The sequence below is a fragment of the Vidua macroura genome, chromosome 5 (genome assembly GCF_024509145.1).
Source record: "Vidua macroura isolate BioBank_ID:100142 chromosome 5, ASM2450914v1, whole genome shotgun sequence".
Lineage (NCBI taxonomy): Eukaryota > Metazoa > Chordata > Aves > Passeriformes > Viduidae > Vidua > Vidua macroura.
The window spans coordinates 40,829,521-40,855,222 of NC_071575.1; the positions used below are offsets into that span (position 1 = coordinate 40,829,521).

Genomic DNA, 25,702 nt, shown 5'->3' on the forward strand with positions numbered 1-25,702 from the left:
GCTGCGGAGCGCGCAGGTCACGCCTGGGAAGCGCCTCCGCGCGCAGCCCAGGCCGGGGGCGGGGCCCTGGCTACCGCCCGGGCCACGTGATTCCCCCCCCCCCCCCCCCCCCCCCGTGCTCCCGGGTCATATGCCGGGGGCGGGGCGGGCCCGGGCGCTGCTGCTCCGGCTCCGCGGCCGCTCCGCGCCTGTGGCGGCCCCGACCAGCCCGGCCCCGCCATGTCCCCCGCCGCGTCCCCCGCCGCCCTGCTGCGGGCGCTGCCGCTGGCCGCGCTGCTGCTGCTCAGCCCCGTGCGGGCAGTCCGGCAGGCGCGGAGGCCCAACGTGGTGCTTATCCTCACCGACGACCAGGACGTCTGCCTGGGCGGCATGGTAACCCTGCGGCGGGGGGCGCGGGGCTGGCGGCAGCGCGGCGAGGGGGCGGCTCTCCGCCCGCCCGGGTCGCGTACCGGGCTGTCGGCGGGCGAGACCGAGATCGGCGGGCGCGGTGTGGGGCGAGGGTCGCTCCGGGTCGCGCTGGGCCCAGCCCGCAGCCGGGCAGGGGCTCACTGCGGCCTCAGGCCAAGCAGCCCCGCGAAAGGAGCGTCACGGTGGGGCTGCCACGGGTGGGATGAGCCGCTCTGCGGAGCCGCCGGGACCGGGGCCTCTCTAAAACAGCCGCAGCAGATACCCCTGTAAACTCCCCGCACTTGTGCTCGCTTGTGCAATCGTTGTGGCCGCGCCAGGCCCTAGCGAGAAGGAAAGGGCACTCTTAGTCTCTTGCTGGGGTGGTGCCTAAAAACTGTGGTGTTGGGCGTTTTTCCAGGGAGCCTGGTTCAAGTCCCTGGTATCCTTGCATTTTTAGCTGATACCTTTTGATACTTTCTTTTCAGACCCCCCTAAAGAAGACTAACACTCTTATTGCCCAGATGGGAGTAACCTTCGTAAATGCAGTAAGTGCTTGCATTAATGCTCTCAACCTCTGAGGAGTGAGTATTTATGTATTTTGTGTCTTAGGTCATCTGAGGTCTCAAAAAATGGTATCAGTTTTATGAAACCTGTAGATATGGGTGTTGGGTTTTTAAAATTCAATTGCTACTTACTTGCAGGTCTCAAAATCAATATAACTTAAGGTGATGTTCAAAATCTGTAGTTTCACTTTCTGAAAGCACTTATGCTCACTTCCTTAGTCTGTAAAGTAAAACTGCGTAGTCTGTCTATTAAAAGAAGCTGCTCAAAACTTTCATCAGATTCATGCACGATGAAAATCACTCTTTTCATATTCTAGTGTACCTCCATGGCAAAATAATGGAGTGAGTCAATAATCAAACATAATTTTAGTGGGTTCTTGTCTCGTCTAAAAACCATGTCCAGTCTGGTAGTGAGAAGTTGAAGGGCATGTGCTGCAGAGACCTGAAAATGGTTTCATGTGCAGTTTTTTGCTAGTGAAAATACTTCAAATACAATTCTGAGTGTCTAGAAAGAAGCAGATTTTACTGTTGGTGAATATATTAATCAACCTATTAGCTGATACTTGAAAACTAGAAATTTTGACATAAAATTGTTTTACTATCCCTGTCTTAAATCTCCTCATTCTGTTTTTCCAGTATGTCCCCAGTGCTCTTTGCTGTCCCAGTCGAGCTAGCATTTTAACAGGAAAATATCCACATAATCATCATGTCGTCAATAACACTCTGGAAGGGAACTGTAGCAGCAAGTTATGGCAGAAGATTCAAGAACCATACACCTTCCCAGCACTGCTCAAAGCTATGTGTGGTTATCAAACATTCTTTGCTGGAAAGTATTTAAATGAGGTATTTGATGTTTGTTTGTTGTGGTTTTGGTTTTTTTTTTTTTGTTTTTTGGTTTTTTGGGGTTTTTTTGTGTTTTGTTTTAAGAGTTAAGTGTCCACTGAGGCAAATTCATCAGGAGAACAGATATTTTCAGAGCTCTTTCAGGGCAGTTACCCAACACTTTATTATTGAGTCACTTGTATATGTGTGCTTTAGGTTTTTTGTCTTTTTAACTAGGTTATAGTTTCTAGTAATTCACAGTAAGATATAGAATTCAGCACTGAAAGCTGTAAGGCTGTGTGTTCCTCTTGAGTGATGGAATTGGATTAGGAGCTATATGAGCTACATAACAACATGGTTTTTTTGCATCTCATGGTGGAAAACATTGGTATAATAAAACAATGGAACATGACTCTTCATAGCCAGGCACAAATTTGTGTCTGCTGATGTTCCTGAGGCAGCAAGGGGAAGGGAAACTTAGCTGGCTTCCTCTGAGCATCTCTTGACTCAGCAGAGTCTCTCATGCCTGCAGTTAGGCGAGCCACGTAGACTGGAGAGGGCTGCCCTGAGAAAACCCGTTGTGTTGCTCTAAGGCACTCTCTGTTTTGAGTTTGGCACTGACTCGGCAGCTACTTTTCCTATTTTGCTGTCTTAAAGGCTTGTTGTTGTAGATTATTTGGCACCGAGGTGGCAAGAGGCTAGCATTACTTGAAGTTCCTACCCCTGTTGGGGGAGGATGAAGGAAGCTGTTGGTCTGTGTGGCATTCTCTTTAGTATCTTGTGAACTGTTATCACAAGTCCTGCAAGTGTCTTGTCACGTGGATGTTTTGATCACCACTTGTTATTTGAGATGTACACTATGTTCTCCAGGATTTCTGCATATTTTCACGTGCAGAATGAAGCAGGGAATAATATTTAAATTTTACTGTGATTGCTAAGCTTTTAGTTACTGTCTAGTTATTGAACCCTGCTTTCTGTAACAGGCCCTACATAAAAACATGTGCTTTTATATGCATATATATGTGGTTTTCCCCATTCTGAAATTGAATTTGGCTTAACATGGTTTCTGAGTAGTGTTGAATAAAGCACATGAATATGAAACATAATATCTAGCTTTGATTCATCATAATTGAAACTGTGAGTCATGATATCTCTTTTTTCAGTATGGAGCAGAGGATGCAGGGGGAGTAGGTCATGTCCCTCCTGGATGGAGTTTTTGGTATGCTTTGGTATGTGACTTATCTTTTTCTTTTTTTTTTTAACAACTTAATTTTGTTTGCTTTATAATCCAATTCATGTTCTAACTTTACTGGTCATGAAAGAGCAGGAAAAAAACATCTAATGATTTAATGCAAATTTTGCTCCACTTTTTCCTTAATTGTACATCAGATCTGTGGCTTTTACAGGGGGTACTCCTACTGAGTGCCTGGAGGAAAAACAAGCAATTTGTAAAGCCAAAGTGAGATAGCACTAAAACCAGTTTTGTTATTGGAGACCACTTTTGAGAATTTTTGCAGTATCCTTATGGCAAATGATCATAATCTATTTGATAAATGCTTGGAGGCAATTAATTTGGATTATTTCAAGTAATCAATGTACATGTTTGCTTTGCATAAGTATCTATGTCACTTTTCTTTTTCACAGGAGAAAAATTCAAAGTACTACAACTATACTCTCTCAGTAAATGGCAAAGCACGAAGACATGGTGAGAACTACAGTGTAGATTATCTCACAGATGTACTGGTAAGAAATTTTGCAATGTGTGGCACAGAAACTGCTTATAACCAGAGCATGCCTCGTGCTGGGGAATTGGGAAAGGCTGAGATAATTTGTTAGGCTGTATTAGTTGAGAAATGGACAATTGTACTGTTGTGAGGGTGGGTGGGCATTTATCAGCAAAGTAAGACACTGAGTATATTTAGAAATGGCAGATTTATGTTTGAGCTGTGAAGAGGAAAGGGATTCCAGCTGGCCATTTGCTAGCCAGTAGCCTCACTGAGGAGTTAATACTGACTGCTGTGCTGCAGGAGGAGAACAGGTAGGCAGAAATTTAAATTACTTTATGCGAGGATATGTTTCATTATGATATGCAACTTCTGCAACAGATTAACAGGGCCAGAATTGGAAGCATGTAAAAATAAACTTCACACCAGGTTTTGTTTCTTAGATATTATGATGTGTTAGTATCTTGTAGTTTCCAGCTCCATCAGTCTGATAACTTGTAAATATTAAAGCCTAATCAATTCTTCATAGTGTATGAGGGCAATGTGTAGCTGATCAGGGGAGGTTTTAGCCTCTTTATCTACATAAAATAAAGAGAGGTAACAAAGATACTAGATCCTTTAAGGAAGGATGTAAGAATTACTTTAGCTCTCTTAAGGCCCTGTTGGCATGTTTCAGGAGCTGTGGGTGAGGGAAGTGTTCCCCAGCTGCCAAGCTGGAGTCATAATTTGTTGTGCTGTTACAGTGTATAGGTTAGCACTCACAAAAACTCTTCTCTAGAAATGTCTCCTTGTTCAGTCTTGTGGTGTTTCATTGAGACCCTGAGGAGTTTAATTCCACTGGGTGCTCGAATACAGACAGATGCTCACTAGCAACAGCACTGGTTGATGTTTCTTAGGGTACTGAACAGCTGTCTGATTAAATTTAGATTTACATCGTCTAAAGCTAGATTGGAATTGATAAGCCAGAAGTGAGACTATCCTATTACTGGCATTGTACTGGGTTTTTTTGATCCTTCAGCAGCTCGTAAGCATTTTGTTCAACAGGTCATTGTTGCATAAACTGCTTATTTGTGGTATGTTACCTATTGATACAGTAGTGTATCACGATTTTCAGTGTGTTGCCTTCTGCTTTCTTCCTGTAGTTACTAAACATCTATCCAGCATTTCAGAGACAGTGTTTAATTCATTTGCTGGGCAGTGCACAGGAATAAATTGCTTATGCAAAGTTCTTCTGTTGTGTGATGTGATCGTCAAGCTTTCTTGTCTAAGGCCACCTGGGTACTTGAGTCTGGTATTAAGCATCCAAACACCTGAATCTTTTTACTGCACTTCTCACATGTTGCAGTTTAAGCTCATAATGAAATCAAAGTTGGCTACTGCTATGAGTTTCTGAATGGTTCTTATCCTTTCTTGACTCTGCTGACGTATAACTGAGGTTGAGCCCTACTTGCTTAGATGCTAAATTTAGAAGGAAGGAAGGGGAATTCCTGGTGTGTTGGTTTTTTTGTAGAGAAAGAAAAGGATTTCCAAAATGAGGTATAGTAATCAGGCAGGAAAAAAATGTTGCAAAATTTGAATACTGAAGAACTCATCTACAAGAAATATTTTTGAAGCTTTAATTTTAAAAGCTGGCCTAGGGGAAGTGAAAATGGAACTCGCAATTTCTTCTAGCTTGCTACTTGAAATTGTTTATAGACTGAAATAAAAATGAAAGTGCAGTGGTGTGAGTGAGTTTTGGCACTGTTCTTCACCAGACCTTCTGTCTTCACCCAATCTTGCAGCTTGCTGTAGAATGAGCATAGGCTATAAACAGTGGGGCTGATTTTTTTTTTTTTTTTTTTTCAGAACTATTGCTATTTCTGACGAAAGCTGAAGCTCTTAAACTGGGGTCTATCAGATGGGATCTTAAAGTCTCAGACTTGGACTATGTTGAAGAAAGCTCTGATTTTACTTGATTAAACCAGAGTATAGGTGGACTTTGTTGTCCTTGGAATAGGCACAAACTTCTGATGAGCTTTCCAGGTCTAATTAATGCAAGGGTCTGAAGTAGAAAGTCGTTTGAAGATGTGAAAAAAATGATTTGTTTGACATGAGCCACTTGGGGTTATTTTTATTATGAGTGGCTCTTCTAGACATTTGTAGATAAGCAAGCAGTAAGTTTTTGAAATTGTTTAAATGTTTATAGTATTACGATCTCTAAATAAGTTATGAATGTCTAGTTTGGATTTGTCAAATAGTTGCTGTTTTCCTTTGAGGCATGACTTTTCTTCTCCAACAACACTGTTCACAGGCCAACATGTCATTGGACTTCTTGGAGTACAAATCTAATTTTGAACCCTTCTTTATGATGATCGCAACCCCAGCACCGCACTCCCCTTGGACACCTGCTCCACAGTATACAAAGAGCTTTCAGAATGTCAGTGCACCAAGAAACAGCAATTTTAATATTCATGGCAAGGTAAGCTAACTAGCAAGAACCTGTGTAGGTTATTCTAGTTTGTGAGAGCAGAAGGCAGTGGCCCTGACTTGCATGTTAGAATAGAATAGGTGAGTACTATGGCTACTGTTTGTTCAGTCATGTTAAATCGGTGTGTGTCAGGGTCAGATAAGTTTGTTGTGACTTTGAGATATTTGCATGCTAATGTCTTGTTAAGAAAAACAACATAGTGGCAAGAGTGATATGGTAGTACAGTGGAATTACGATTGATAAAGACAAAAAGTGAATTCTGTGTCCCATTTTTGGACTCTTCTGAAGCTCTTAAAAATGTCTTGTGATTGCTCTCGTTATGTTCAGGGGAGCACATAGGTAATAGGTGCTACTCAAAGACTTAGGTGAAGAATGGCAAAAGCCCTGTCTTCCTTCACACATCTGCTTGTGGATGGGGGCAGTCCATTCCTTGAGCTCATGGCAAAGCTTCCCCAAGGTGGAAGCAAGTCAGATTAATCAGAGGACTCTGGAATCATGAACCATAGGGCCCAGGGTTAGTAAGTGCTTTGAAAACTTGTTTGCTAAAATAACCTAATATTACAAATTGACATCCTTGTGACAGGGCAGTACCTTCCACTGCCAGCAAATATGGTAAGATATGGTTCAGACTAATCTGCTGCAGTTTACTCTGCCAGTATGTAAACTTCACAAGCAGTTAATTTGGTGAAAACTTACAGAAGTTTTGTATTTTTAATTCAAGTAATTTAAAACACAGAACCTATTGCTGTTCAGTGTTCATTTATTTCACTTCAAGATTTGCTTCGAATCTTAAGACTGAGATAATGTTGCCTAAATGCCTATCAGGAGCCCAGTCATACCTCAGGTCACTGTGACTCCTGTAGTACAGAATGAGACTTGGTTTTAGCTGAGGACTGTAGCTTGCAAAATAACCATGAGCTTGTCAGTATGATAGAAAAACATGACTGAAAGGACAGAAAAGGGCTACAGGCAGTAACAAATACTTTAGCCCAATCTTTTTAAGTTTCAAACTAGAGAGTGGGAATCAGACTGAGGTTTTTTCTTCCATAAAGGGATTCCAGATTTTGTCTTAAGACTCCATTACTGTAATAGAGTGCTTTTAAAATAGTGATTTAGAAGTAACTTGATCAGTGAAGTCAGCAGCTAGCAAAATATACACTGTGGAGTTCCCTTATGTGGTGTAAAAGCTCTGCATATGTCTGTATAACACAGAACAAAATGTTGGACTTAATGTTTGGCAGTTAGTATCTGTGGATTCAGCAGTTTTACTAGAGGAACAGACTAGCATTACCTTCCTTCCTAGACAGAGAATGTGCATTTCTGCAGCTGGCAGTGTTGTGGTCTTGAAGCCTAAGTCTTCTTGGAACTTCAGTGTTTTCTAGAGCTTCACTGTTCTCTAGGGCAAGCATGATTCCTACAGTAGCAGTAAACATGTAAATAGGCTAAGACCCTCACTGATGTTGTAATGCTTGCTTGACAGTCTTGGATTGTACAGTCTTGACTCCTAAATAAATGTTGCCTCACTCATTATGTTGGATGTAGGCAAGGGCTACTAAGAGGAACCATTTAGGCAGAATCTCAGCATGGAAAATAGGAATTAAGGTCACTGGTCAGAGTCTGAGTTTAACTTCTGCTTTGGATCCTCAGCTAGAAATTATATGGAATTATCAGCAGCTTGGATTCCCAAGCAGCATTATTAATATAATGAATTTTATCTAAGCTGTTCTAAAAGAGAAGTTGATTAAGATACGTGTTGGGTATCTCCCTTGCATGCCTTGTTTTTCCTGCAAAATCAAAGCTCAGCTGTGTTCTGATTCTTGCAATACATGGTATATTGTCTGGATCTCCTAAAATTTCTCCAAGAATGGAGCTTAGGGAGGTAGCAGGATTGGTGGACTGCTTTGTATATAAGTGCTGAAAGAGACATGACAGGGAAGCACACTCCGAGTGTGAAGTTTATTGAACTCTGCAAAGGTGTTTGAGCACTGTGTGAAGTTTTTGAAACTTCAGAGACATGTAAGAATGAAATACTCAAAGAGGAGGATTCTGCTCTATGTTGCCTGAGTTACCCAGTGTGGTTGTGCCTTACAAAGCTCCTCTCCTAAGCACAGCCCTTGTGAAAGGTAGCTGGTGCACTGGTGATGTTGCCAGCTCCTTTGTTCTCTGAAGAACTTCTGAGCTGAAGGTAGGATTTGTGCTGTATTTCCTCTCTCAGCTGTGTCTCTCCAGAGAATTGTTTTGTAACTACTATAAAAGAAACAGCTGAATACAACAGAATTAAAGTAAACTGGACATGTATTAAGTCACCATGCAAAAAATCTTTCCTTCTGTAGTCAAGAGCAGAAAACAGGGAAACTGAGTAATTGCAGGAGATGAGTCACTTTGTTGTGAGTCCATAAAGCCTGAGTCCTTCAGTCATTTGCTTGTGACAGGAGGGAAATTGCCTAACAAGAGGCTCTACACAGAGGAGTGACCACCTAAACACAGGCTTAAGCTGAGGGTGATGAGTGGGTCATCTCTGACCTACTAAATGAAAAAGTGTAAAGCTGCCCTGACATGACTGTATTCTTTGTTCTGATCCCCACTAATACTAACTTTCAGGTTGTTCACAACAGTCCTTCCCATGTATTTGTACAGCAGGTGACCCAGCTCAGACTGGTCCTTCAATGTGGGAGTATCACTTTTTTTATGAATTACATCATCTCCCTTACTTTGGGGGTATAGATGAGGAAAGAAAGAAAGGGGCTGTTTCTGAAAGTTTGGAATACATCTAGAAGAATCCATGATGCTGCAGCTAAAGAAATGCTCTTGTCTTGGAGTCAAAATCTAAATTAAAAAAATAATGTTCTGTTCCATTCAGTAGTCACCAACCCTGATTTCTTAGACTGCCAAAAATCTGATAGTGGCACTGTTACAGGTATTTGAACTCACTTGTTTATAACTTAAGTAATTCTAATTGCTTTGGGTGCAGGAGCTTTTGCCCACCTTGCTACCTGTTGAGATGCTCACCAATATTAGTCCCAAAAATACCTCATTTCTGACAGCCAAGTCCAGTGTTACAATAATGCTCAATCCTTCACATTTTTTTCCTCAGAACTGTCTTACACTATCACGCTTTTACGTCTGCGAGAGCCTTCCCTAGATCCTCTCACAATTTTCTTCCCTGAACTGCTTTGAAAAGATCCATATCTGCTTTCTTCTCATCAAGGGCTGAGCATAATGGAGCTCTAATGTATCTTACTCTTGAGACTCAGATTTTACATGAACCAACGGGGAAAACAGAAGTCAGGTCTGTTTCATAGCATTGCCTGACTTTTTCACAGGAATTGTTTTTGTAATTGCTCTAAGAAAGGCTTAAAGCCTGATAGTTCTCTCATACTCTAATCTTTGTTGTTTTTTTCTTTAGAACAAGCACTGGTTAATTCGACAAGCAAAGACTCCAATGAGCAACTCTTCAATACAGTTTCTTGATGATGCTTACAGAAAGCGGTAAGAATTTTTTTGTTGCTTAAGGTTTCCTTAAGAATTTGTAAGGTGTGGATTTTTAAAAAAAGTTGTAGTAAGTCTGACAACTGATATCAGATTACCTCTAATAGTTCTCTGGCAGTTGTCTCAGAAGACCTCCTGACTTTGTTTACATTTTGCAAATAAACTTTGGCTTCAGAAATACTATATTCACAAATGCTGTCATTATTTATCACAAAAAAAGACCAATTGCACTTGGTCTCTCTATTATTGCTTTTCTTTCCAAGCGCCACAGGGTTTTATTAAAAAAATGGCCTTCTACTTGATTTAATTTCTTACATGGTGTACATCAAATGTAGTTGATCTGTCTGCCAGCTAATCTGATTTATTAATCTTGTTTCTCAGTCTGTACATGGGAATGCCTGACTGGCCAGGGGAGGTGGTATATTCCTTTTTACAAAGGGGATGTGGGGAATAATGTGCAGACATGACTTGTTCCCTTTTTTAATAGAGAGCAAGGCTGTGGTTGTTTTTACACCACAGGTGTTTTCTTAAAAAGTTTTGAAACAAACATTACCTAAAGCGTTGATCTTCATTTTGAGCAGTTACCAGGCATTGTCTTGCCACTTTGGAGATGGAAACCCAAGATTTTTAAGACTTTTACTTTATAAAACATGAAGGTAAAAATTATGCAACAAAATTTTAAGCCAAAAGACAGCAGAATCTAAGAATTGAATAGCTGTAGTTAATTCAGCATGATACTAGTCTGTAGAGGGTAGTGGAAGCAATCACTTTTCTCAACAGCAAACCCCATGACAAAGAAAAGAACTTGTAGCTGTCAAAGGCTTTAGATACACTGAAATAATGGACCCTAACATTACATGAGTAATGCAAAACAGCTGGTACAGTTTTCAAGCAGAAAGGATCCTATAAAGACAACTAAATTCATGGTTGTTTTGCATTTTAATATTAAACTATGTACAAAGAACTAATAACAAGTGACCTTGCAGGAGATAACTTTCTGTCACTGTGACACTTCAAGGTTGGTTTTCACTGTGTCCAGATAAGAAGTAATCAGCATTTTGATGTCTTTCACAGACACTACAGAAATCAACAAGAACTGAGGACAAACAGACTATTTCAATCTTTAATTGCAGCCTTTAAAAAAGTGTAGTAGTCTATGAAGTTTGTTTTCAGAATTTGTAAGCAAAGTAATTCATTTACAGTGCATATACCGCTGACTGGAAGCAAAGTATACATGCCCTGCTTGCAGTCAGTGTTATTCCAAATTTTTAACACTCAAATGTGAAGTACTTTGTTTCTGTGTAGGTGGCAAACTCTGCTGTCGGTAGATGACCTGATAGAGAAACTCGTGAAGAAATTGGAAGTGAATGGAGAGTTAGACAACACGTACATCTTTTACACATCAGACAATGGCTTCCACACTGGTAAAATTTTCACTGCTTAGTGCTTATGTGTAGACGATCCAGGAGTTGCATAACCTTTCACTCTCATGACCACTCCAGAAAATGGCAACAGCAGCTGTGGAAAACTATAGATGTGAGAAGTACTGATTTGATTTGCGAAACAATCTGGAGTTGCAGTGTAGGGTGTTTGGGATTTTGTTGTTGTTTTTTTGTTTGGTTGTGGTTTTCAGCATTAATTTCTACCAGTGTACCCTGGTATGCATAAAATTAGGACAGAAATAAAGGAAGGGTCTCTGTGTTCTGTAGGAAGAGTTGTATAAGAGGGTTATCAAGGAAAAATCTGTCTGTATCATGTTGTACAACTAAAAGTGCAGTATCTAAGCTGTTAAGCTTTGTAAGATATGCCTTATACTTTGAAGTTTTCTCTTCTGTCCTCCAATTTGTTAATATAGTTCAGGTTAACAACCTCTCTTCTTTAAAAATGGGCTGGTGGCAATTATGTGCCTTTAGCAGAGGGGATGGAACTAGATGATCTTTGTAAGGTCCCTTCCAACCCAAACCACTCTATGGTAACACAAGGCTGATAATGTAAACAAGAAGCCATTTAACTTTTTCCATCTTCTCTTGTTTAGGCCAGTTTTCTTTGCCAATAGACAAACGGCAGCTCTATGAGTTTGATATCAAAGTTCCATTGCTAGTTCGAGGACCAGGGATAAAACCAAATCAGACAAACAAGGTGAGAAAGAAGTGAAATCCCAGTACAGATTTATTTTTAATGTTGTTTCACAGTTACCCCTTCAGCTGCTAACTTGTTGCCCTGCATTTATATGTATCCATTAAATGAACTACAGAGTGGTAGAAAATGCAAAGATCACCTTTTAAGAAAGCTGTCTGTTCCTGCTTAAATCAAAAGGCCACAAAAGCAAATTACTCACTTTCCAAATTCCCTACCATTGCTTTTCAATGTTTCAGGGTCCATTAGCCCACAAAAATGAAATTAGGTAGTGTTTAGATGCACCTACAAATATGAGTATTTAAAATAGGTTCTGAACTTCTAAGTTAAGTTCTTCTTGTCCTGCAGATGCTTGTTGCAAATATTGATTTGGGTCCCACTATTCTGGATATTGCGGGATATGACTTGAATAAGACCCAGATGGATGGGATGTCACTGTTGCCACTGTTGGTAAGTAGGGGCAGGGATAGTAACCAATTGATTCTTGCAGGGGTAATTCTTCAAAGTCAGTGTTACTTCCTTTGATAGATTAGGTTGATTTATAACCCAGATTCTTCAGTTGATGTTGTTTTCAAATGGGATGCTCATAGCTGAGTGAAAAAGTAGGTATGTTTAAATGCAGATGTATTTTTATAAGCACTACAACTTTGTGGTCATGTTTTAATAGAAAGTTGTGTCATCCTTTGGATAATTCTTACATTTGTAATAATTCCTGCTTTGAAGCCTGTATTTTGTTTCCACCTTGCATTCTCCATCCCCTTTTCCTTAGCATTTCTCAGCATAGGAATAGGAGAAAAGCAGACTGTCCTTATTAAATCTTTGGTTTGACTCCATTTTCTGTAGAACTGGTGTTTCCTGCCAAACTCTTGAAGAGTGCATGTGGTTTTATAAAGTAAACTTGACCTTTCTAATAGGTGAGCAGAAGCCTATTTAAATAAAGCTGCTTGCAGGTGATCTGTTTAGTTTTAATTAAATTTAGTCTATAAATTGAAGGCAGCTTACTTGGAAAGTAAGCTTGGAAAGATCATCCAGACTTAAAATGGTGCTTTGCTCTTTAAACCTTGTATCCAAACCTTAAGCTGTTCTTTAGACAGAAGCAAGTAAAAGGCACCTGTTCTAAACTCTGGTGGAATCAAATTTGAAACTCATTGTTTTGCTGCATATGCTTGTGGTGGTGCTGTATATTAACTGTAAACTTTCATCTTCCTCTGTCTTTTAAAATTCAGCTACAAATAGACCAGCTTAAAATCTAGTTGTTTCTTAAAGCTGTTTCTTTTTTTGTTTGGTTGTTTTTTTGCCAAGGGTACCTTTTTCCATCTGTTGTGGTAATGTGATACAAATCAAAGGGAAACAGCCTTGTTGCAGGGATCTTGTCTGTAAGATAGTAGTACTTGGCTATGTGGCTCCTTCTTGGTAGTACTGCATGACCTTTATAAATTGAAGATAGTATTTTAAACCCTCACAGGAAGGTGTACTAATAGTTTTGGAGTTTAATCCTTGTCTTCCAGTTACACAAGACCTTCTAACCTAAAGCTAATTATTTAAGACTGATACTGCCTAGCAAGCAGTGGACAGTGTTAGTGTTATTCCAAGCACGGAGGTTTTTTTCTATTTCACAGTACAGTAGGTACTAAGTTATGTTAACCTCTTGTAGAGAGGAGACAAAAATGTCACGTGGAGATCAGACTTCTTGGTGGAGTACCAAGGAGAAGGATACAATGGCAGTGATCCTACCTGTCCTGGCCTAGGACCTGGAGTCACAGTAAGTAAGACAAGATCTGTTAATATTAGGAAATAGCTGCTGAATTAAACCTGTTTGCTATGTGGGCTAACCTGGTTCTGTATATAAGCTCCCAGTGTGTTGGTAAGTAGGAGCCAGCTCTGTAGCTCCTGTGCAGCATTTGAAAATTGGAAAGAGATGTCCAGCCATGTGGAACTGACATGTCCATATGACCAAAGAGATCAAAAAACCCTTTCAGTGGGAATCTGTGGAGCCTCAGGGCTGGAGACTGATGCAGGAAGGTGTGGGCTTAAGTCAAGTGTGTGGCAGTGACATAATGTTCTTCCTAAACTTTCAGTAACCTTATTGCACAATTCTTGTCTGTGATTATTATTTAACTCACTAGTAACTCTCTAAATTGAAGGAGGTTTGCTTTGCTTTACTAAAGTAAAGCATCCCATTGGTGCTGTCTTCAGTAGTGTGTTGTGCTGTTCTCTTCTGTGTACATACATTTCTTCCCAGACAAAATGCACTTAATCAAGGTGATTTTAATAACACCAAGTTTTTGCTTAAAATCCCCAGTGGAAATTTGCATGTGTTAAATTAAGACCTGGATGTTTGTCTGATAGCTGCAGTTAGCAGGAGCTGGTGCAGACCCTAGGAAAAGTTCTTCTGCCCTGAAGTTTTTGTTTGCTGCTTACTTCACAGCACTGCTTCCCAGACTGTGTCTGTGAAGATTCCTATAACAACACGTATGCTTGTGTAAGGACACTGTCAGCTTCCTGGGATCTGCAGTACTGTGAATTTGATGACCGGGAGGTAAGTCTGACTGACTAGCAGATGTCAACTGTGCACAACCTGTGTTTGTCTGTGCTCTTATCAGCTCTCAAAGTTTCCATGAAGTTCTCTGAAAAGCAGACTGGCATTGCTTGCAGGGTAAACAGTGAAGTACTTATCACCTATTGAGAATGTTTGACCAAAACTGTAGCAGGGTTCTGGGAAGAATGGAAAAAAAGGGTGTGGGAGGGGAGTGAGGCCTAAACTATGGTTATTACCTTCTGGTGTCACCTGACAGCCTCATAGGGAGCTGTGCTGGACTGGTTTCAGTTCTCTCTCTTAGCCTAGTTCCATGTAGCAGTCTCCTTTGAACAACAAATATTTTCTGATACCGTAAACACAGCAGAGGTGCAGTGTTCAATTCTTGGGAAGACCTGAAATTCCAGGTTAATAATTTCTCATCTGTTATTTGCTTGTCTGGCAAAAATAGTAGTGAAGTTACAACTGTGAGAGTGATCTCTGACCTTATCTTGTGTAGTTTGGGTATAAGGGACATAATGTGCCCCCTTCAGAGGCTGCTCAGGTCTCACTACGGGAGCATGTGCTTGTATGTACAAAAGGTGGTGTGTCACAGGGCTGATCTTTAGTTGTGCTTGTTTGCACACAGCTGCTCCAACAAGGAGCAGCTGTGTGCAGTTTGAGGCAGTTGAGTCACAGATCTAAAAAATGGTGCTGTCAGCAGCTGTGCAGGCACTGCATGAGCAGCAGGTATGCCCAGTAACGTGCACCACATACCATGTTGTATGGTAGTCTACAATGAGCAACTTAAGCCAGGGGAGGAAATCCCACAAGATATTTTTGCATTTAGATAGTGTGAAAAGCTGTACAGGAAACCAAAATATCAATGAGCAGACCCTGGACTTTGGTTTTTCCCCTTTCTGACAAATTATGATCAAGTTAAACAAGTCTTGTCGATTTCTTTGTAAAAATAGACTCCAAAGTTGACTCAATAATACTCTTCATGTTGCTTTGAGGTTTTTCTACTAAGAAGGTATGGCTGTGGCATTTTTGGGTCACTCTGCACACCTGAGCTAGGTGGAATACAACCAGCAGTATGGGAAAGGTGCAACAATGGCTTCTGTAACCTTGCAGTGAACCTTGTAAGAAAAAGGTCAAAGTCTGTCCAGATATGTCTTTATCAAAGTTAGACACAACTCAGCCAGTTTTTATCAGGATCATCTGCACTCAGGCCTCCTACTCTAGCACAGGCAAAACCACAGCTAAATTCTTGAGATACTATTGACCAATATTTGTCCCACAGAAGTGTCTACAGATTTAATGTACCAAAAAACAAATCTGCCCTAAAATCCTCCAGAGAAAACTCAAAGTACATGCACACAGAATAAGCTTTTTCTGTTTGAGGCTATAGCATATTTGTATTCAGCTATTTTTGTACATGAAGAAGTTAAGACACCTCTCTGGGTCTGATAGCTCTAAGTATCTAATGAGTATAGAATGTTGATGTGATGGTCATGAAATTACATTATTTTGAGATCCATTAGTGAAAAGGCTGCCAGCTTAGGCAAGGCCTCTTACTGTAGTCTTACAGTCACAAGACAAGTGTTGGAAAATAATCTGCTGTGGCAGGTGAATACTTCAGGTGGAAATAAAACTTCTCCAACAAAACTGTGCTACTGCAAAACTTTGCTTTGCTTGCACACTGTCCTGTCTTTGACCACGTAGCTGCATGACTGAACACAGCCTCATGTGGGGGGCTGCTGCAGCGGAGTTCAAACTAACATCTGAGACTATGTGCTGCCATAAAGCATTCTTCTCAAATAATATAACTGTTAATTAGCATGCAGGACTTCATACAGGGCAGGAACTTTCTTCTACAGGTGTTTGTGGAAGTGTATAACTTGACTGCAGATCCACACCAGATCAATAACATTGCTAAAACAATTGATCAAGAAATTCTAGAGAAGATGAACTATCGACTAATGATGTTGCAGTCCTGCTCAGGAGCAACGTGCCGTACACCAGGTGTCTTCGATCCAGGGTAAACACTGATCCACTTCATTACTGTAACACTTTTAAATATAACTATGTATTTTTAAATTTGCCTTCTATAGAGGGTATTTATGATGGAATATAGTATTGTCATTCATACTGTTTTTTTAATAGAGATGCTTTCTTGATGCTTCTATTTTTTTAATGATTCATCTATATTTTAATTTACCATGTATAATTTTGATGATATGAATACTAGTACTTTAATGTTGTCAGACATTGTTGACTTAGTACAACTGTACACTTCAGCTGTTCTGAGTAGTCAAGAGACTGACCTCAGGCTTGCCTGCAAACCAGGAAAAGTTCTGCTGGTTTCTATGGGCAGGTATTTTCCAAGTACTAGCTCTGATTGTTCCCGGAGGTGCTGTTCACAAGAATTCACCCGGAGGTGCTGCAGGACCTGAGCTGCCTGTATTAGCTGTTGGAAGTAAATAGCACTTTGTGCCTCAACTCAGTCACTGATCATTTACAACAAAGCTTTTTTAAGCGGTATTTAAAATGTCCTTACTGTGTCCTTAAAGTGCTACATAAGTTTGTCATCTAACAGCAAAGCTTTTCTGTTAGAATGTAGCTCATGAATGCTTGATTGTTATACACGCCCCTATGCTGCCTGTACATTGTAAACTAGGGTTTATTTCTTTGTAGACTCAGCTTTTTGGTTGCATTTTGTTACAGTTTATCTGTTGTAACAGAAATTGTCACTGCTGTGTACTGCTGAGGAAGCAGCTTCTCACATAGCCTTGTACCAGAGCTCTTCTAGCACAAAGCTCTCTCTAGAAGTGCTGGTCACTGCAAGCCAAGCAGCTCACACTGACTCTGTTCCTCTCTCCAGGTACAGGTTTGACCCACGGCTCATGTTCAGCAATCACGGTCTACGGGCTCGGAGGTTTTCTGCACAGTTCTTGTAAGGCCCTTAAGAGCCTCTTGCAATGGGCTCCTACCAGCCAGTTTCTCCAGTGACTGCAGCAGGTCTGTCTCTGTTAACTTTCGCTGATTACAGCTGGAAGACTTTTAACGGGCTTTTCAAACCCTGTTTGGAAGGAACCCCCTTGTCTTTAGCTGGTTGCCTTGTGCAATATATATATTTTACAGCTGAACTCTAACTGTAAATTGTTAGACACAGCTAATCTGTCTTGCTCAGATCATTGATTACCACCTTTGTCTTTCCAGTACCTTTTCATATCACAGGCACAGAGGTGAACCTATGTCTATGAATCTGAACAGTTTATTTTGTTCTAAAGAATAAATAATGTGTATTTGAGTCAGGTTAGATAGGCAGGTGCTATTGCACAGTAATGCTCACCCATATTCAGTGTCACAGACCTTCCTAAAATCTATGCTTAATTATAGGTTTCCTGTATTGAGCTCCAGGCTGTTAAGGACAATAGCAAACTAGCCCAAATGAGAGTAGGAGGGCATTAGTCAGAAGTGCAGGATCTGACTAGCAAGTGTCTTGTGCAGAATTAAAATCCATCTACTAAATAGTCTCTTTCAATGAGACCACTTTGAGATGAGACCAATGAGTTTTGTAGGACAGCTTCGATAGCCTGCAAACAAGAATGTAATTTCAGCCTCCTGATTTTAAGTGCTGGGCTGGGTTACTGTGTACTACTGAAAAACCTTTTAGGGTTTTAGACTGACTTCCTAGTGAGTTAAGAGACTGTTGAGACTAACAAGTATTCAATTAAGTGTGCCTGTGCTTTGAGCTAACTCTTAAGTCTGTTTTTAATACACAAACAGATATAAATAAATAAAATCCAACAACTAGGGCACCACAGTAGAAGTGATCTGTTTCTAACCTCGAAATGTCTGGAATTGTCTAACTTCTTCTGTTGATTAGATTCTTGAAAGTAAATTATTTTGCAAGCAACTAGGTAAAAATAAATCATAGAATCATTGCTCTCTAGACATTAGGCTAAGAGCTAGTTTAGGCAGTTTAAATGCTTCATAGAGTGTTGCTTTTTGGTTGAGACCTAACTACTTGGAACCTGCAAAAAGTGGCCTTCACACCAAAGGGTCTGCATGTCAGAAGTCACTTGGTTCCCCTCCAAAAAGGTGATGTCTTTTCAGCCTTCTGATTAGACTTATCTGAAATGCAGCCATCATGTGCACCCAAACTTGAGTATCTTTCTAAATCTTGAAAAACACACAAACTTGCATTACCATGTGACTTCTGTGTAGATTCACTGGCAAAACACCATCTGGAAACATTGAATTATAGATCTTCTGCAAGACAAGCTGTGTTGCTTATGGGCAAATCAACTCTGTTTTCAGGCATGATAATCATTCCCCTGTCAAACAAACTGTAGCAAAACTATTTAGTGTTCAGCTATTTCACATCTCTTACCCCAGTAGAGAGCATGGTTATTTTAACTAATCATTAAGTACACAAAAAATTATGACTCAAAACTGCATACCCTAGTGTGCAGATCCACCAACTGAATACAAGCAATGCTGTAACAAAATAAGTTGAACTTTCTTGGCTTTTAATTCTGAGGCACAGAAGTCCTTAATGTAGCTTAGAGTTGCAAACTTCTGTGGTGGTCTACAGGTTGGATTTTTATAGAACTTTTGTTTCAAACCTCTCAGAAGTGACCAAATATTTGGAAGAAATAAAAAAGCTTGAAAGGTAATGTTTCAGCTGAGGCATCTGTATAAATGCAGAGGGTTTTGGATATTCAGACTCCTTACATGCTTTCAAAAACTCAGGATTTTTTTTTCCTCAATTACAGCTGTAGCTTTATCCTGCTTTTTGTTTCTCAAGCTTTTAGTATTGGCCATCAGTATCCTTTATACTCCGTTTTGTCTCTAGAAACCAAACCAAAGTTGTTCATGCTCTCAAGGCTTTTCTTACACACTGAGCTCATGCAGGTAGTGTTTTGCTTGGAGAATTCTAGCAATTCAGACTTGTTCTTTGTTTAAACTTCATTTTGGTAGCTGTGTGGAGGCTAGTGTGAAATACATTGACTGCTGCAAACTATCATCAGTCCTATCAAATCTGGGTTGTACATCCAGTTTCTGCTTAAGTTTCAGTGCAAGTAATGTGTATTCTGTTGCTCCTTATTAGAAAAAAAACTTTGTTATGGGTACAGAAATATAACTCTAATACAGTCTTGTCTTAAAGAGATTTAAAGCCCCAACAAGGACACTTTCTTTTGAATGATTTATTTTTTGCCTAATTAGTAATATGAAAGTTAACAATTGATGCAGATTGTTCAGTATGAGTGGCCAGATGTTTTACCCAAATTAATACTCTTGCTGTGTGCACATACCTGTAAAGCATTTAATTCCAAGGCTCAGTAATTTAACACACTCACTGTCAGAGAACCACACTATACCTGAAATCTGGCATAGGTAGTAACTGTTGTATTAAATTGAAATTCAGAATTAAGCAGTCCTTACTTAGTGGTTTAGGAGAATATTTGATTCATTCCCACTTTTGATAAAGACTTAAAAATTGTTAAGCATGTAGTTAAAGGAAGAATAGGAACCAAGAGCTGCTTGCCTTCCATTGCCTTTAGAGCAGTTTATCACTTGTGTCTGTTGCCATAAAGCAGTTAATTCTGAGTATTTTTACAGCCTCAAATGGACAGTGTTAATTCTTATCCTTGATAATTAAAAAAAACACTATGAAGGATCTTTGACTCTTATCCAGATCTAATTCCCAACTAAGTTATTTTAAAACTAAATGGTCTTTCTGGATATTCCCTTTCATGTGTCAACCATGGCTGCATCTTTACGTGGTTATGGAAGGCATTCATGTTAAATGTACAGAGTTTTAAATAAAGGGCCTTACTGGTACAGAGTTGAGTTTAAATAAAATGTGATCATGTTTTTTACTTTTTAAAAAAATCATTATTCTTAAAAGCAGAGCTGTGATTTTTTTTTTTTTTTTAATTATCTGATCTGGTAAAGTAGATACTATACAGGGAGAAATACAATTAATAACTTTGTTATGTTACCCTAAAGCAAACCAACATTCATTATCATCACTTCAGCATAAGTGAATACAGCCAGTACCTGCTTACCCAGCATGGGCCCAGAAAACTGGGCTTCTTGATTTTGGGGAATGAAGGTGTAGCAGGGACATGTACATGGAAACACACCATGGAAACACAAAGCAGGTATAATACCTTTTAAATCAAGTTAAATTTGAGACTGATTCATCAAGCTGAATGCAGTATGTGAACATAATGAAACAGCTGTCATTTACTGTGATTCAATTAAAATGAATTTTCTTTGTATGTCTCTCTGTATGTGAGCATACTTTGCTGTAGCATGTTGTGAGTATATTTCTGCTGTTTTGAACATCTGTTTAGAAAGTGCCCTTCCAGAGGACCCTGTTCACTGCTGCACTTTTGAAGAAAGAAAAAATAAACTGCCTGTCAAACTTCCTATCTTTGTTACTGAGCTTGAGTTAAATCTTCCTATCCACAGGAATAAGCTGTGTGTAATGGCTGAATTCCTATTTTATGAGCCTTTAAAACCCTCTGCTATACTGCCCTCCTACCTAACAAGGGCTACTTCATATGGCCGCAGGGAATCTTAGTAGTGTCTGGCAGGGCACCACCTGACTGCTTTGCACCAGTAAACCCTGAGGTGAGGGAACAAAGTGAAATGTAGCCTGTACTTGCTTGCATTTCCTTGGAAACTGGTGTAGTTGAATAGATGGAAAACAGAAAGCACAATGGAGAAAACTGCTGTTCATAATTAAGTGTAATATGTTCTGCCCCAGGAAAGAGGAAGAATAAAATCCCATGTGAGGCTTCTTCCAAAATGGGAACTGTGACCAACAATAAGATACATGCTACTTCTTCACCTCAATCCCTGTTACAGAGCTGAATTTCTTGGATGATTCTATTTAAAAGTACTACATACATTTACTGAACTATAGAAGGGGGTGACTTGGTACACCTTTAACCTATTTAAGTCTGAAGCTTTCACAAGCTGTTAAAACATGTATTTCTGCATTTTAGTTGCATTTCTACTCAACCATGTGGTATCACTTTCCTCTCTCCTTCAGCAAGGAGGTAGCAGCATTCCATTAAGTAGACAAAAATATTTAATGGCTGCCTGCACAGTGCTTGCTTTCTTTTGATGTTCCAGCTTATGAGAACTATAAAGTTTACTGTAGCACCACAAGAAAGGGCAGCTCTGTATTACTTAGACATTCCCATCACTGACAGCCCAAGTGGCACTACCATCAGGGTCATGGAAGCTTGCCACATCTCTTTGTCATAAATTTCTAAGAACAAGCCACGTTTGTGAAGAAAATTTCTGTTACAAGGCTAAAGGAATCACCTGTTCTAGAAAAATAAATACACAGCCTTAATATTTCATTCGAGGGATGGAGCAGAGGAATTCCATGATTAGAAAGAAAGGGCAGTGCTAATCTATTGCTTTCCAGATGCTGCTCTAGTCAGATTCAGCTGACAGTATTTTGGTAATATCCACTGGACTGTATTTAGAGCTGTGGTCCAGTAATTGCTCACAAATCTCAGTGATCTGCTTTCTCAAGGTGTTGAAGTTGTTTGAACTTATTCCAGCTGCCAAAAATCCACCCATTTTCTAAAAACAGGAATAAGAGGGACTTGATAGAACTCAACTGAATCACCCACTTCCTCATTTTTCCTGTGCAAGTTCTAGGGACAAGCCAGCTGCATGACTCTTGCTTGGCAAAAATGACTTTGTAGTTTCCTATGGGTTGGCAGCAAAGGCATCAAGGATGAGACTAAAGATTCATGGGGATATTCTCATGCTGTTGATGAAAATCAGTGAAAGCATCAGCAGAGCTCACGCGATCTACCTTTGTCCTGAGGCTTCTGCCATGCTATCAGCTAACTAAAATGGGCAGTAGATGAAAGGAAAACATTACAACTACTGATCCAAACCCTTCTCCTACAATGTGAAAATCCTAAGCAAAAAAAAAAAAAAAGAAGTGTGTTGTGGTTTTGCTTAGCTGTGATGTTTTGAAATAATACCCAAAAACATGTAAGTCTTACACTACAGGGCTAACTATTTTTTACCAGATACCTGCTTAGTGGATTTTCTCCTCTGCTTTTGAAGTGTTCAAATTAACAAGGCAAAAACCTCACAAAAGTTTTTCAAGTCTTTTGAAATTGTATAGTAACTTCAAAAGCTTCTCTGCAGAGTATTAAAGAAAAAACACCAGCAGCAATTAAGCCCCACCTTTAGAAAACAGAGTCCTCCTGCTTTTGGGCTGCTCCAGGCTCTGAAGCAGCACTACGCACATGACCAATTCTAGAACAGAACTTGTAGTGTCTGTTAACTTCCTGGAAACCGTCTTCTGATACATCTTTTATTTACATAGATTGAACTAAGGTAGATACTGTGTTCTTTCCATGTGACCTGCATTTTCATTTAGCCTAGTTTACATTTAAAAATGAGTGCTGTCACTTGGCAACAGGTATTAAAAGATACTCTGTACAAGTTTTGCTGCCCTTCTGCGCCAGTATTACTAAAAACCCACAAGTTCTCACTGTGAGTGCTCATTCAACAAACCAGAGCAGATAAAAAATACCAAAGTGTCTAACATCTGCTCACTCACATCTATGGAAAAATCTTAGGAGCAAAGGGGGCAGATTCTGAAAGTATCATCTGACAAGTGTAGATTAAAAGAACTGTCTAGGATTACTGGCATATAGAAAGCACCTGTTCATCTGAAGGGAGAGCCTCAGAGCCAGTGTTCTAATACAGCTTTGCCTGGGGAAAAAACCAAGAGGCTGAACTTTGCTGTCATAAAATATACTGGCATTTTAATTCCTCCTAAGACATGCTGGAAACAGCTGAAATTTCTGATCACATTCCAGATTCTGTATTTAAAGAGAGAAATCTTAGACTTGTAATGCTATTTTCTCTCATGCTAAATGCGAGGCCACAATGCTATATTTATTTTTACAGAGTCAGTGAAGGGAGCTTTGCATTCTACTTCTCTCATTGGTATTTGTGGTAAAGTGAAGGCAAAACAGAACTACCTTATCTGTAATATCCTGTCTTATTCATATGAAAAATACACACAAGAAAGACAGCACCAAGTTAGTACTTTATACAGCCTCATAAAAAGTTAGACTTGGCAATTTCAGGAATAATCCTTGGATTTAAAAAAACCGTCAAAATTCCAGCTGTGAACACTGCCCTTTCCAAAAGTGGAGGGAGAGGTAGAGAACAGAAAGTGCAATAAAAAGACAATTTTAAAAAAACACCTTTGAGGAAAGCAGGAAGGAAACAGCTTGAGAAGCCCTTTGCTAGTACTGGGTGCCTCAGAGCAGGGTGTTGGGCTGGGTCCCTTTCAGGCCTACACTGCTGCAACTGAAAACACTTCTAATTTCAGCTTGCACAAGGACAAACAAGAACACTCTGGAATTACCTCTCACCTTGCTAGCACATAACGCAAGAAGGTGCTTTTCAGACAAACATGTCTTGGCCTTTGCAGTATTTCCTTGAAAAATACCACAAAACAAGTGCCAGCAACCAGGCTCAGTGTCTGAAGTGCTTGGCTCAAACTGCTCTGAACTGAGTGTTGCCTACTTCTCCATATTGGCTACTGCAGCAATCTTTTTTACCTATTCACACATCAAGAAGAAAATAATTCCTCCAGAACAGGTAAGTCCTTGGTTCACAGCACTAAACCTGTGTCTAAACAGTAGATCACAGTGTGTCTCCTCTTACCTGGTTTGAATTTTCAGTATAGTCTCTGCTTGACTGAGCAGATGCATAACTTTACCCATTTGGAAGTCATCCACTTGCCTTCATCATCAAAGGTAAGAGACTCTGAACCTTTCAGAGTCCTGTAAAGATCATCTGCAGCTTTTTTATTCACTTGATCCAACTAAGGCAAGAGATGAAGTCTCAAAATGGCACCAAATTAATTATAAAGTAGGTGTAAGAAACAAGACAACACTGGACTAGAAAGTTAACTGAAGTAATAGGACTTTATTCCAGACATACTAGTAACAAAGTATTAACTTTTAAAAAAAACAAAAAAAACCAAAACACCAATTTGGTAAAACTGGTACTTTAGAGTAAATTAAGGAGTCTGTGGAGCTTTCAGGCCCAAGCTAAAAGTATATAGACTTTTTGAGTTTTTATTTTCTGAAACAAATACTAACAAAAAATTGCCATAATCCTAGACAGTTTTATTCCTTATCATTAGTCTGAGGTATACTAACAAATCTTCCTCTGAGAATGTATTATTACTGCACTAGTCAGCATTGTTTTGCTCAAAACTCACTTATTAAAAAAGTGTTTCTATTTTGCAGTTTTATAGGAGAATATTTCTCCTGCATATGAACTTAAATAGTGTAATTTATATGCTCCTGCAAGATGAAAAGTATAGAAAAAGTTTTGAAAGCAGAGTTATTTCCCAACAAACATAAGCATGCCATTGAACATTAAAATGAAGGAGGAAAACGTACCTGGAATGGTTCTAGATCAATGGGAGACGGTAAAAAGTGAATGCTGACAAAATTTGCAAGGACTGCACTGGAAATCCCCATGCTGGCAACCTGGGAAGGAAAGAAAACCACTCTATACTCATGCTCATGCAGGAGGCGGGGAGGAAGGGAATGGAGTCTGGTGGGGTTTGTTGCAAATGTTCAAAAATTTCAGCGCTAAAAATTCAGCCTGCAGGAAGACAAAGCAGACTGACAATCTGCCGATCCCTGCCACGGAGAGCAGTGGCCCAACTGCTTCCACTGATGGTGCTGCTGTCCTGCTCTGCTTCGGCACTGAACTCATTAGTCTTCAGATGGATGATTCTGCCCCTGATCCAGCCAAAACACATGAGATTTCTTCTGCTGAGTTGGATTTCTGGTAGTAGATAACTCTGCCACATGCAGAGCCCAGTGACTTGTGTGGTCAGCAGCTTTGCTGACTCCAGAATCTTTGAGGCTTTAATCCATCCCACCCTGGCTGAGTGCTGAAGTACTTGCCATTTGCAAGCCTTACCAAGTGCACACGCAGTCGTAATGGGATTATTGCACACACCAAACCACGAGGTCTCACATAAACCAGCCTTCAAGGCACTGGCTGAGCCACTGCCATCTCCTCTACTGCGGAGCCACAGTGCCTAGGGAAGTGCCACAGAGACCAAAGCAAACAGCTCAGCAGCTGCCTTCTACCAGTTCAACCAGGGAGGAATAAACCACTTCTATGAAACACAGAGTAAGTGACTGGAAAATTAAACACGGATGTTACTGGAGAAAACCTCTAAAAAGCCATTAAAGATAAAAAGGAGTGAAAAGCATCTCCTGGAGAGAGAGGGCCAGGGTATCACCTCCAGCCTTGGTGTATCGGCCTCATTTCTGCAAGGTGTTTTTTAACAGAAAGGAAACCACTCACCCATGGGCCTGTCCTACCCAGGGCCTGTCCTACTCTGCGCTCCCCCTAGGGAGGGGTCAGCTCCATGAGCTCCACAACTCTCAGCTCCACTCTCTCTGTCTCTCCCAGGCAAACCTTAATTTAGGCTAAAGGCCAGCTGTGTGAATCCTGCCCACAGGACTCGTTGCCGCTTTACACAGAAATCCAC

General features: G+C 40.2%; 1 protein-coding gene across 2 annotated transcripts; it reads left to right on the top strand.

The window, feature by feature from the left end:
- Positions 1-186: 186 nt before the first annotated feature.
- Positions 187-25,698, top strand: GNS (glucosamine (N-acetyl)-6-sulfatase). Of its 2 annotated transcripts, XR_008437149.1 has the most exons (15): positions 187-372; positions 873-932; positions 1,587-1,793; positions 2,936-3,001; positions 3,417-3,515; positions 5,787-5,954; positions 9,370-9,452; positions 10,758-10,876; positions 11,488-11,591; positions 11,937-12,038; positions 13,243-13,350; positions 14,017-14,127; positions 15,984-16,144; positions 16,988-17,124; positions 25,624-25,698. XR_008437149.1 is itself a non-coding variant. In XM_053977771.1 (14 exons), the coding sequence occupies exons 1-14, from the start codon at positions 220-222 to the stop codon at positions 17,061-17,063; spliced, it is 1,617 nt and encodes a 538-aa protein (XP_053833746.1). In that variant the 5' UTR covers positions 187-219; the 3' UTR covers positions 17,064-20,550. The 2 variants fall into 2 exon arrangements, 1 of the variants encoding a protein (XP_053833746.1); XM_053977771.1 differs by lacking the exon at positions 25,624-25,698 and having other exon boundaries at positions 16,988-20,550.
- Positions 25,699-25,702: the final 4 nt, after the last annotated feature.

Coding starts and splice junctions, on each gene's coding strand:
- GNS (XM_053977771.1), top strand. CDS start 220: ATGTCCCCCGCCGCGTCCCCCGCCGCCCTGCTGCGGGCGCTGCCGCTG. Junction 933..1,586: donor GAGTAACCTTCGTAAATGCA/GTAAGTGCTTGC, acceptor CTGTTTTTCCAG/TATGTCCCCAGTGCTCTTTG. Junction 9,453..10,757: donor GATGATGCTTACAGAAAGCG/GTAAGAATTTTT, acceptor GTTTCTGTGTAG/GTGGCAAACTCTGCTGTCGG.